Source organism: Lepisma saccharinum, chromosome 21 (genome assembly GCF_977018435.1).
Source record: "Lepisma saccharinum chromosome 21, izLepSacc3.1, whole genome shotgun sequence".
NCBI lineage: Eukaryota > Metazoa > Arthropoda > Insecta > Zygentoma > Lepismatidae > Lepisma > Lepisma saccharinum.
The window spans coordinates 65370279-65384303 of NC_139249.1; the positions used below are offsets into that span (position 1 = coordinate 65370279).

A 14025-nucleotide genomic window follows, 5' to 3' on the forward strand; every position below is an offset into this window, starting at 1 on the left:
TATTTAGAAATTCTCTTTCTACATGTAATTTTTCCCTATCAGTCATGCAATCATGTGATTTTTCTTGTGATTAACATTTTTTAGCCCACTGTTAGAGGTCCATTATCAGGCACGATAAGAATAGTTTAAACTTTAGAAGCATCAGATATCCAATTGAAAATGTCAACAAAATCTGTAGATACAGCTGACTGAAAGAAAAAATTATGTCATTAAATATCTAGAAGACGTTTTTATTTTTTTGTTTTTAAGCCCTCTTTCAATCTCAGATAGGCTGATAGGGACTAACAATTTAAAGTGAGGCCCAAACCACTGAGCATTGTACTTCACCACAACCCCTTCATTATAAGGGGACAGCCTCATGCCATTGGAGAGGAAAAATACATTGAAAACTCAGGCCAAATGTGTAATTTTATCTCAACAGAAGAAACATCCTCTTAAGAAGGGTATTACGTCCTCTTGAGAAGGGTATTGCCTGAGGATTAGAATATGTCTTCCATAGACAGAAATATTTAACACTTTCGGAAGTGTTCATGGAGTTAGCTGCCTTGATCCAATAATAAAATACTGTGCAATTGAAACTACCACCTCAACTTTCAAAGTGTTATGAACTAATGAAACTACTTACGTGAAATTTAGAAGATTTCGCACTTCGGCATTGCACAATTTAATGGTTCAATCGTATTAATTTCGAAGATCCACTGTCAGTGACGCGGTACCATCTCTGCTTCAAACGCCGTACCCTTTTGTGAATGAAGACAGTGGATCTTCGAAATTAATAGGATTGAACCATTAAATTGTGCAAGGTGGAAGTGCGAAATCTTCTAAATTTCACTTAAGTAATTTTAAACCGCGTTTACCGCAACCATCATGAATAATGAAACTACATTTGTGGAAGAGTACGCTGTGGCTGTTTCGACTGATTTGTTTTATTTTAAATTACTTTTCTGCAAGTTGTGGCCTTGCTGACGGTAAGGTTGAATGGAGATTAGATTAAAGTGATGGAAGGATGAACACAAACATGCTCACAGACCACAAACCTCACAAATGATTATCTTGAGTGGGTTTTCAGGTGCCAGAGACTACATAGTTGGCCTGCAAGAATGAAGTTTCCAGGATGTAGTTAGCAGGAGAGAGGTTGACATTTCACTTTAAGTTTGAGTTTGAACAGATTTTCAATTATTTGAATTGTTTCTTGCGTGTGGGTTTTAAAACTTTTCTAATAGATTTAATTTTAATCCATATACATTTGTCAGTTACAAAAATGTTGTAATCGAAGAAAAGTTACCATTAGCGTCCAATGAGTAAGCAACACTTCTTTGAGTTAAAAAGCCATGTGATAGGAATATGATTGAATAATGAAAAACTAATTCTATTCTTCACCATTGTCTACCATCCATACTTTCTATCACTGTCACCGAATATATAACATGGAGCATGTGCCTTGCATTTTTGCTCTTGATGGACATAATGTGATGCAACACAAGTTTAAAACTAATTCACAATTATTTCGCTATATTGAAATGCATGGTTGTGCATACACAAACACTGTCTTGAAATAATTGTTCATCTGAGACAAAGCGAAAGGCAGTGAAACAAGGTGCGAGATAGATTAGAAAAGACAAAATGCACACACACAGTGATGAATTTATTGGGTGGCCTTCAGGGAATCCTCTTCAGAAATTTTTTAAAAAAAACACGAATATTTCAATAAATTGACAGAACATTTGAACAATGGCTAAGAAATTTGGCAATCATGTTCAATTTGGCTGCCTTTCATTCAATTTAATGTAGAAATACTTTTTCTGACTTCTTGGTAATAATAAGCACTGATTCAGTTCTCCTTATAATTAGAAGTCGAAATAATGAAAGAATATAAATTATCGTCTGTTTTGATAAGTTATTATTTTATTGATTTTTATAATCTCATTCTTAATATAATAGTTAATTATATCTAATTACACTTAATTTCATATCATTTAATTACATATGAGAGGTAAGCGAGGTAAGCACAATTTTAAAATATTAGTATTATAATTTGATAATGATGACATTCTCGTGTGTAGTTTGATAACTCTTCCTGGGAAGAAAGTGGCTAGATTCAACACTATACAGGGTGTCATTTTAATGGCACCCACGGATAACAGATTTGTTATAGAGGACATCAAAACAAACAATTTTTCTCGTTTGTGGATCGATCTGCCACTACAGCTGTTCAAAAAAGACTGTTTTGCCACGTGGATGCTGGCAACTCAACACAATATTTGTTCGTATCTGTGACGTCATTTCCCTTTGGCGAAACAGCACGGCAGGGTTGCAAGGAACACACAAATTTTGTGAAAATGATAAACTACTAACCACATTATTAGCTGTAAAATAAAGTGAGAAACGTGTCCAGTAGACCGAACATCATAACCTACCAGCCAGAAGATCAGCAGTCATCTCCGGTGAAGGGGGAAGTGAACCAACGATATGAGAAATGGTAAAAACGTATTCAAAATGAAGTGCCGATATCAGATTTTATCTCAGCTTACATGTCAAATATCAACAACAATATATTTTATTGGACTTGCAGATTACATGTGGCTGTTTACGCCCAGCTACATGTCAAATATTTGTATATCTCATTGCAAGGTTGATATCTACAGGTTTGTGTCCAGATGCCTTGTGGTACTTTTGTGCTGATAACGAAAGTATCCGAGATTCACGTTGATACATTACGGCTAAAACACGTACAACCACAATAACAATCTAATTATGAATCAGTAGCGAATATACTGTCCTGTTCTCAGTTGCGAACTATTACATGTGTATCCAGTGCATAGATAAACACAGTCGTCTGGGAGCTTGTATTACTACTACTTATATCCCTGTACTTTCAACCATTTTTGTCACTTGCCTCATAATGCCATGAATATACATTATATTATGTGTTGCTTACCTTCGGAATTTTGAGTTCTTCCATTTCTATTTTGACATCTGTTCAGTGCATCACAGACAACTAGTATCAGAAGGAAGAAGTGGATAGACTAAATTGTAGATGCCAACTTGGTAATTAGATTTGCAAATATTTGACATGTAAGCTGAGACAAAATTCAATATGACCACTTCCACTTGAATTCTATTTTCTTTCTACCATTTCATTTTTCGTATCGTTTGTTTACTTCTGTTAGGTTACAGAACGTGTTTTCTTGTTTTGTTTTATGGTATATAAAGTGGCTGATTGTAGCTATGTCATTTTTCACAGAATATGTGTGTTCGTGGCAACTGTGGAACGCATTGCTTCACGACTGGATATGACGTCACAAATTCAATCAAATGTTGTGTGTGGTTGCCAGCATTCAGGTGGCAAAATGGGCTGTTTTGAATGACTGTAGAGCGGAAATAATACACCAACGAGAAAAATGTTACTGAGAAAAGTTGTTTGTTTTGATGTCCTCTATACGTTTCCGTGGTCCGTGGGCGCCATTAAAATGACACCCTGTATATGTGTGTAGGCTAAGCATGCATGTGTATGCATGTGTATCACTTAAGAGAAAGATATCATGAATGGAACTAGAGAAAGGAAGAGAAAGAGATGTAAGAAGCTGACAACGAAAGAAGAAGCAATTAAAGAGTAAAGAGAAAATGAAGAAAATGAAAAGACTTTAACGTAAAGTCGAGAGTATGAGAGAGAGGGGGATACATATATGTAAAACTCATATAAGGTCTTACATTTGTAGTGTCCACCCAAATATATCAATGCAGAGCTTCTGCCCACCCGGTCGAAGATTTCTGGCGCTGTCAATTCGGAATCCACAATTTCCTGCAAGCAGTGTGCAAGGTTCTGTGTGTACACCTCCTCCTTTTTTCCAACCCCACAGGAAAAATTCACAGGTTGCGATGTCTAGACATCTTGCAGGCCATTCATGTGGTCCTTATCATCCCAGCCAATGACCTGGAATTCTCTGATCCAACACCAACCATACAGTAATTGGAAAGTGTAGATGCTCCTGCATGAAAACTGTTTATTGATGTTTTCCTAGCCAGATGTGATGGTTTGAGTTGGTGTTTTAAGTCCACTTTATGCACAGTAAGGCTAATTGGGACTGGACCTACAGTTTAAAGTGGAATCCGAACCACTATGTGCCTCCACCGGGTATTGAACCTGGGACCCCTTGATTACAAGGCGATGACGCTACCACTGCACCATCGGGGATGTCTCAGATGTGATGGGTCACACATAATCTTCCAACATCTGAAGGTAGTGGTGTCATTTATGGTGTCATGCAGGAGATATGGGCCAATGACCCATGGTGGACATTCTGCACCACATGTTCACTAGTGGATATTCACAAGATATGTGAAATTCTTAGAAAATTATCAAACTCTATGCCATTATGTACATGTTTACAAAATTTGATCGTGATTGCATTAAAATTACAAAACCTAGAACCATTTTTTAATGCATACTTACTTACTACACACCCTGTACGCAAATGTTTTTAGAATGTGTAGATTTTTTTTTACATGCTAACACTTAATATGGATTATATTATGCTTAAATTTCATTATATACTATTTGGTATGGTCAATAAATAACCGGATTAATGCCATGAAAAAGTGAAATAAAGTGACTGAGCGATGAAATATATGGGATATGTAGGCCAGGCTGGGGTACGCCACATGTCTGCGAGAGAAGTTCCAGACCGCATCGCTAGGTGGCAGCACTGGCAGGGAAGGGAGATTGCGTATGTGCAATTTGCCTCCAAAGCGCCAGTAAGTTTCATCGCTCTGTCACTTTATTTAACTTTTTCACGCCATTAATCCGGAGATTTATTGACCATACCAAATATTAATGCTCTCAAAAAAACATACATATAAAATCTATGTATCTCTAGTTGACAAATTTCACATGCAAATAAAGCTCTAGTTTATGGAGAAATAATGATTATGAGTATGGTACTGAATTGCATTGGTAATTTCAGAATACAAAATATGAAGTTTTATGCAAATAGATATAAAGATATTTTATTATAACTACACAGGGTCCTACAATATAATAAAATGAAACCTTTAAGCAGATCATTATACATACCATTCAGATAACCAGCACAAAATTTATCTGGTGTAACTAGAGGTTTAAAACCTGGAGGAACAGCTTCAATACACTTCCTGTATTCAATGTATGGCAATCGAGCAGACTGAAGGGTATCACTAGGTTTTCCAGTTTCAGTTTCACCCCAACCAGCCACCTGTCATGAATAACAGTATTGTCATCAAATATATTTTACATGGAAAATTTCAGTTTTCTACCCGAGCTTCAATCAGAAATGGATTTAATCCTTCATGGGTTGCATGAGAAAATTACGTTGATATTCGCGCCAGAGACCGGGCTTTTAAAATATGCTAAATTAAATGTCTAAAATGCCAAATCCTCGATTATTACGATTAGATATTTTCTTTCCACAATTAAGATTCTATAAAACTATAAATATTGAAATTCTAAAAAATTATAAAAATGCACTCTTTGTTAGTCTGGCACAAAACGGCAGACTGGATTTTCATTAAGAACTAGATACTCCTGTAATTGCACAGACTTCAAATGACTTAAACGAACCATCCCTAGTGGTTAAAAGATTTGACTAACATTTAAAACAAAATCGTGGTGTAAAGGAGGTAGGTTAGAAACTCAGCTAGAGAGAGGGTGGGTGTTGACAAAACAATCATTGATGAATAACAACCAACGTGAAAACCACACACCAGGAACTAGGGACCATGCACGACCAATGCAGGGTTAAGTACCACTTTCTTTCATGGAAATATTTCTCTAGGAATTTTAATTAAATCTTTTGAATGTTTTCGGATTTTCAAAACATGTTGCTTCACAGAACATGCAATAAACACATGACAATATTCTGTGACAACCTTCGAAAATTCTACACACATGATTATTGCTCCGCATTTCCACAGTGCATGCTACTAATTATTGACCTATCTGAATTAGAGTATTAGTAAGTATAACAGGAATGGAATGGAATCAACAACAACAAAAACATATTTCCACCTTTCTATTACTCAACATTTTTGATACACTTTTCTTGTTATTTCTCAAGAGCTGTATGCAGAATTAAATCTAACAGGGGTTGAAACAAGTAATTAGTAACAATTGATCAAACATATTACACTGTTGTCTTTTAATTAATATACATTGTTAAATTATTATTAAACTGTTGGAAACTAAAATAACATTAAACTTCTTCCACTTCTATAGCAAATATGTTACAGTATAAATATTGTCTTTAATTTCCAACAGTTTTTAAATATTTTTTAATTAAATTATTATTGTGTATCTTATGTCGACTTATCTAATTGTAGTGAAGTGATTGTAATAAATTCAAAGTAGAAGCTTTAAGAGATAAACTTCACATTATTAATCCTGGAAGACTTATACCAATTTTCCCAGTGGATTTAAGTTCTCTTTTTTGGAACAAGTTGAAAATTATTTGTTTGAACTATTTTCTTTTGCACTAGCACTGGCAAGAAACTGGTAAATGGATATCAGAGAACATGAGATTTTACAGATTTGCAATAGTGTCCCATTCTCCATGAACAATTCATTGCAAAACTTTTGGAAAACTACAAACGCAATCTATGAAAATGATTCTATCATAATTCTCAGAATGTAGAATGTAGGATACCTACATATTTGCACAAAGTAGGCTGTCAACATCCTGGAAGGAACCCTTCATCTTTGGAAAATGGACAAAGTTGAAGAGATATTAATGTCAGGTGAGTAAGACAGTTGCCCCATTTAACACTTCCGCTGGTAAAGACATTTGGTTTGAAGCGTGGTTTTGAACAGTTTCAGCACCTTTTCCTTCGAATTGCTAGTCAGAAATTTTGTTCAAGAATTTGGTAGTACAGTAGTATTCAGTATTTAGCCTTTGTTCGTATCATGCAGAATGAGACAGGAGAGTACCTTCAAACCCATGTGCCATGATTGATTGATTTAGTTTATTTTACTTCGCGTTTTGTGCCTCTTGGCTAATTTGTGAAGAAGGGGATGAGTGATGAAATGATGAATTGATGATTGGACATTCGCAAACAACCAAGCCCAAGCAGGATTCGAACCCGGGACCCTTGGCGTTGCAGCACGATGTGCTAACCACTCGGCCACAGGGTCCAGCCCGTATGCCATGATTATTAGTGCTAATGCCATGCAGTGAGGCTAGAAATGCCATGCAATTGACTTGTGTTCGAGCCTTTGCTAATAAATTTTGGCCAATATGCTCAAACCCAGCCTTCTGGCACAACGTGCCATTGCCATATCAGCTGAGCTACTAAGCCAGGCCTCGTTTTGCCTCATTTTTCAATCTTGCTGATTTACTTGCATTGAATTGTCTCCATTGTTGCATACACATCAAACCCACCAACCACCTCCAACATCTCCACTACTCCAGCTCTCACCCCTACCACACCAAAAAAGCCAACTACCTTCATACCATGAAGATCAAACACACCCTTCCCTCCCTTCTCCCCATCCTTCAAAGTGATCCCAACACCAGGAATACCTTTCAGGACAAACCCATGGTTGTCTTCCGTCACCCTCCTTCTGCCCCTTCCCAACCTCAAGAATATTTTGGTCCAAAATGCATCGAACCCCCTTACTCCATGCTCCCCAGTCTACAGGTTCGATAAACCCAGGTGCAAGACCTGACCCATATTCATCATCACTCCCACCATCCTGATCCTCACTGCTGCTGGCCAAGTTCACTCTTCACCTGAAGGGCACCTGCATCTCCTCCAACCTTATATATTGTACACCCTGATCTGTCAAATCTGTGGCGAATTCTATCTTGGAGAAACCTCAACCCCTCTGAACCTTAGAATCAATAACTACCATTCATCTACCCAAAAATCTGACCTCACCTGCCACCCATACAAACAGCCACAACACTACAGTTAACAACAGTTTAGATGTAGCTATTATTCATTTATTATCCCCATCCACATACACCTCCTCCCACAGGGGATGGGACAGGGTCTACATATAAGGCATGAATGTCACTATATCCCCCTCCCCCCCCCCCCGATTGAATCTAGCCCTCCTACTTTTCCTTCCCGAACCACCAACCATGCAGTATACAATGGCTAAAGAACTTTTCTCATTGATGCCTGTCACCTATCACTTCCTTCTGGCTACACTGTTGCACCGATGCTATCTGTTTTCTTTCTGTGAACATGTGGCGAGGCCACGAAATATAGAAATTGAAACATTTTCAGTATGAGGGTTTTCTGCTGCCATGTACGTGTGTTTTGAGAGTTTCCATATACGCTCACACGAAGCCAAGTGACGTCTAAAATTTGAAGCAATTTTTTTGAACACATGGCACATGGTAAGTGCAGTGTTGGTAATTGGGGTGGGGGGCGACTTTTTGCCACTTTTACCTCACACTATGCTAAACCTTATCTATAAAGGCAAATATACTGTCTTTGCCCCCCCCCCTCCCCAGTTTTGACACACTGCCCACCTGGTTTTGGAACCCAATTGCTGCCACTGGGTAAGTGCATAGTTTTGCTTTCCTTAAATCACTCCCTTACTCAGTGCATTGTTTCTTCACACATTTTGTGGCCTCTTGCATGTTGTGTGAGAAGCTTTCCATTGTTTCTAACTCTTTAACCTGGCGCTACTTGCGGTCGGATCTGTCACGACATTACTTGCAGGTGAGCATGGCACTCACCCCATGTATTTTTGTATTGTTAATGATTGTGTTTGCTAATTTGACTTGGATCGTGAATTTTATGCAATAAATGTGTATTTTGTTTATGAATAATACACATTTGAATGTTTCACTTACTTTCTTTGAGAAGCAAATAATGTCAATCGTAACTCACTACCAGGCGAAAATATAGTTGCTTGTGGGTGAACACCATGCTCCTTTTTTTCGTGCCTCCAACACAACAGAAACAAAAATGGCTCAGACAGCGTTAGAGGTAGCTCATATTTCAGATTGTAGTATCTTATGGAAGGGGATACTTGGAAAGGTAGGTAGACGAGAGCTTGGCTCTCACACTTCCACGAAGCTTGAATTACAAGCATTTGACAACGAAAGTTAGTGCAGCACTCACCCATGGGTAATGGCATGTTAACTGGATGCAACATTTCGATGGTGGACATCTTTGACCAAATTCAGTTTGAAATGCCATCTGGCATGCTTTAAGTGAACCTGTTTGCCAGTATTTATGAACAAGAAACACTCGCTAGTCGACTGTATACATTGTTACTCATGCAGCATTTGACTCAAAAATGCAGGTACGTGTAACAAAGTCAAATGGAAACCACTGGGGTAATCCATTATATCATGGGAAGGGGGTGTCCATGCTGTTTTGCATTGTTGCCATTATATAAATGTCCATGGCCTTATCTCAGTAAAAAAAATTATAGGCCTCTAGCGAGAGAATCACCCTGTATATTATTACCACTCAGAATGGTTCTCTAAAATCAAATTGCACTGAGAAATGGTATTCTGTTTCTCAATTGTAACAAATATAAAAAAAGTAAAAAAGTAAAGTGCTCCCCTGTGCTTTGCACCACACCATGAAGGCATATAGGGTGTTTAGAATTAGGGCCCCACACTTTCTTGATCGCAGCCGAAGGTGAGGGTGATGTGATTAGCACCACGCCCGTGGCCACCTTTACCCCCCAGAGTTTCCTCCAGGTACCCACTTTGTACAACGCTTGGTGGGTGCCGGAGCTGCTTGTCGTCTTCATCTCATTTAACTTAAGTCCTTTTATGAGGTCCACCACTTGTTCACTGTTCTTAACTGCTCTGCGTTCTTGTAAAAGGACTTAAGTTGAATGAGATGAAGACGACAATGTTTACCTTAGACATGAAAAGTATGTTCCCGAGCATCAAGAGGGGACACGTTTTGGACATTGTTAAAAAGAGAATGAGACAAGAAATTATAGGAAATTGGGATAGTGAAAGGGTAGTGAAGATGCTGGAAACCATTTGGAATAACGGTTACAGTATAATGGGGAATAAATTAATGTTAATGAGTGAAGGACTGAATATAGGTTCTAGCCTAAGCCCAGCACTGGCTGAATTTCTTATGAATGAATGGGAAAAGAAAGTGATAGAAAAAGGAGGTGACAAAATGATTCTGTTTTGCAGATATGTGGATGATTGTTTTGGCATATGGAAGGGAACGAAGAGGCAGCTTGACATATTTGCCAAAGAAATACAAGGGATATTATTGGAACTCGAAATAGAAGAAGAAGACAAAATAAGCTACCTAGATATATTGATGAAAAGGAAGAGAGGACAAGAAATTGAAACCGCTTGGCATCAGAAGAAGTGTGCAGCAGGGGTATTCTGCCACAAAAGAAGTGATGTAAGTGAGGTGACAAAAATAAATTTTCTAAAGAATATGGAGGACAGAATCAAGAAAATATGCACAAAAGAATGTGAAAAAGAAGGCAAAATAAATAACCTATGGAAACAGCTGGAAAAGAATGGCTATGAGATGGAGGATAGATTGGACATAAATAGAAGAAGGACGAAAAGTGGCAGGTGAGAATTGGAAGAGAAAGAGAGAGAGAGGAGGTTTGGAATAAGGAGTATGGGGAAGACCACAGAAAAGATATGCAAAGTGCTTAGAAAAACGGGCATTAAAACTTACAGGAAGGGAGGGAGAAGCATCTTAAGAATAGCGAAGAATGCAAACAAGAAAAAGGAAAACAGAGAAGTGTAAGGAATTATCTACGAAGTGAAATGTAAAGAATGTCAGAGTGTGTACATAGGAGAAAGGAAAAAGAGGCTGAAAGACAGGTTGAAACAACATAGTGATGATGTACGACTTAAGAGAGAGAGAGAGAAATGCGATATTTAAACACACGAGAGAAACAGGACATGACATAGAGTGGGATGAGGCTAAGCAGATAGGAAGGGAGAAGAGAATGCTAGTGAGAAAATGGAAGGAGGCCAAGGAAATAGAGAAGAAAGGTGAAGAAGACACAATGAACTGGAATGGGGGACTGAAGTTAAACAAAGAATGGAAGAAGGTATTAGAAAGAGTGGAAAGGACAAGAGAGAAAGAGGAGAGAAGAAGGAAGAAGAATGAAGGAAATAGAGCGTGAGATAAAGGGTCCAACCACATTCCAGATGGAAGAAAATTTTTAGCCTTTTAGGTAAAAGTACAGTTGACAAGCCACCTGCTAGAATGTTCCAGAACAACTTTCTAATAGTCAGGAGGTTAGTAATGTTTGTGTGGTATATATCATCCTGTTTTTGTACCTTGATACATTTGTACTTGGTGCAGAGTCTGAATTAGACCTTGCTAGAAGGTTGAAACGTTAAGTTTAGTTTATGTTTTATAATAAAATAAATTTCTACCTTGTCAGCTATTGAGTTTTTCTTATCTTGGAAATATAAAATGTGACAAGGAAAACTTTTTTAAAAAATCACTTCAAAGCAGTTCTTCATGTTTATCTACAATAATGTTTTCAATTATAACATGACATGCATCAGAACAAAAATATCTTGTGGCTATCAAAAACTCCCTAGATTGGTTCATCATTATACAAGACCCTGAACGAAGGCATAGAGAACGCTGGGGTGCATAAGTATTACAAAGCAAATTGTCAATCACCATGTTTATTCTCTTTGTTTTTGCAAAGTGAACTTCAAGAACTGAAACACAACCTCAAACAAGTTGCTGCCAACCTCTTCACCAGCATATGTAAAAATCCATTTCTTAGAAACATGTGAGAAGCAAGAAAAATGTAAATGAAAATAGTCATGGACATTTTGACGAGCAATACTTGTGCATACATCCATAATATGAATTTGAATAGTGTGTAATTGATTCCATAGCTACAATGTCTTTTGCTCATGACAGTGCACAATATTTTCAAAGAGATTAAACGGTTTATCAATAGTTAAAACCATTGATACATTTGTATTATATGAATCCCATGAAATACTTGTTAAAAATCTATTCTTGATTACAAATACTTACAGCTCCAATGTTTCCATCACTTAGAGCTTCCCGAGTTAGCAATCTTCTCCAGTCAATACAAACAGGTCGTACTGCATTTCCAAGTGTAATAGGATCTTCAAGAAAAACAATGGCAATGTCTGCTGCATAGTTGTTGCTGAAATCTTGGTACCTCTCATGAATAACGATACGCCTTACCTAACAATAAAAAGCATAATTTTCATTCTTTCATACATTTACAAAATTATATTTAAGTAACTTATATTAACATCAAACCATTTTGACAATTGTACATACTGTACGTAATTTTAACAGTTTCTGATATTTTTCTTAATCTAACAATGAAGGTAATAATGAAGAAATCAACCAAGAAAGCAGTTAGTTCATTAAATTGTTCAGCTTTATGGCCTTTATTGCCTTCCGTTATTGTTTAGTTATTTCTTGAAAAATGTAATATACTGTACCTTTGCAATAAAAAATATAATAACAAAGAATTAATGTAATTTGGGTCACAATAATAATAATAATGTGCAAAACTGTAGGAAAATGTAAGAACTCCCTCCTTCATCTACATAGTATGTACTTTAAAATATCACACACTAACTGTTGTAAATATTACATTGTTGAAATAAATCCACAAATGAAGAAATACTGCTTCAAGGAAAATTTTTAGACTTTATTACTAGGGAAGGGGTGGGGGCGATTCATTTTTGCCATGGAGTGTAAGTCTGAAACAAAATATATGAAAGCTGGCGCTACACATAGGATGAAACTGCAGGAGATTGAGACACACATTTCAAGAAGTGAATAGATTTTCCATCTGGTCTCACTAGTGACAAATACAAACAACACAACCTCTGAATTTAGAAAACGAATGTTGGCAGCAAACAAACATTACTAAAGGAAAACTTTATGTTTATGTTTACCTTCTTTCTCACAAATCAAAACAACTTTAAATGAGAGAGTTGTTATACTACTCTTTGACAATGTCATGTTGGCCATCCACAATGGTGTTATGGTAATGCCATTACTTTGCAATCAAATGGCCCTTGGTTTGATAACCAGTGGAGGCACATAGTGGTTTGAATCCCACTTTAAACTGTAGAAGACCTTAAAAGAAGGGTTTTGCACTGAATATTTGGTCCCATCAATACTAGAGAACAACATTTAATACAGAACTATATTTAACTTCAGGCATAAAATTGCAAAATACATGAAGCCTAAGGTCAAGAGAATGGCTGAAGTTAAGATGCCAAGGAAAAATAATATATGGCAGTTCAAGGAGATAGAGAATAGCTGGCAGGCAGACCAAAAACCAGATAGAAGGAACGAGAGCCTTAGAGATGATGCCATGTATTTGAAGTTGAAACTGGATGATAGTTTCCATGGATTTGGACCAATGGCAATAACTTCTTGTAGAAGCAAAGATCCATTATGATTTATTAAGTTTGTGTTGTAAGTCCACTTTATGCACAGTAAGGCGACTCGGGACTGGACCTACAGTTTAGAGTGGGATCCGAACCACTATGTGCTTTCACTGGGTACTGAACCTGGGACCCCTTGTAAATATGCATTATGGGCTGAAATACCAAGGAGTAAGTATTCAAATGAAAGCCAATTTCACTACCTTAAATTCTCTTTTGTTTGGTGTAAGTGAAATAGGACAAGGCAGTCCAGGGATGCCAATCCTCCCCAAAGGCCCATGATGCACTTCCCCCAAAAAATGTAGAATATTCCCCCCGTTTATGCAGAATTAATTACTCAAATCATTTTTGTCAGACAAAATTTGCGGAAAAATATAATACCAGAGGTGCAACCACGATTTTTTGTCTGGGGGGGGGGCAAGTACCAGGATAAACGTACCAATAATAATAATAATAATAATAATAATAATAATAACAACAACAACATTAATAATGGCTTTATTATTATTATTATTATTATTATTATTATTATTATTATTATTATTACTACCAGTAGTAGTAGTATCAAATACATTATTATCCTCATAAATTACTCAAAAAGGGGGTAGAAGTCTGTGCTAAT

The 14025-nt window shown here is 37.0% G+C and overlaps 1 protein-coding gene across 3 annotated transcripts in view; it reads right to left on the bottom strand.

Annotated features, from left to right (window-relative positions):
* Positions 1-14025, bottom strand: part of LOC146004369 (modular serine protease-like) — a 122213-nt gene that overhangs the window by 7461 nt on the left and 100727 nt on the right. For all 3 annotated transcript variants that reach the window (XM_083143164.1, XM_083143166.1, XM_083143163.1), the window contains exons 10-11: positions 12001-12177; positions 5075-5231 (exon numbers count right to left, since the gene is read on the bottom strand). In XM_083143164.1, coding sequence (XP_082999290.1) covers positions 5075-5231; positions 12001-12177 — 334 coding nt within the window. The remainder of the gene's footprint in view (positions 1-5074; positions 5232-12000; positions 12178-14025) is intronic.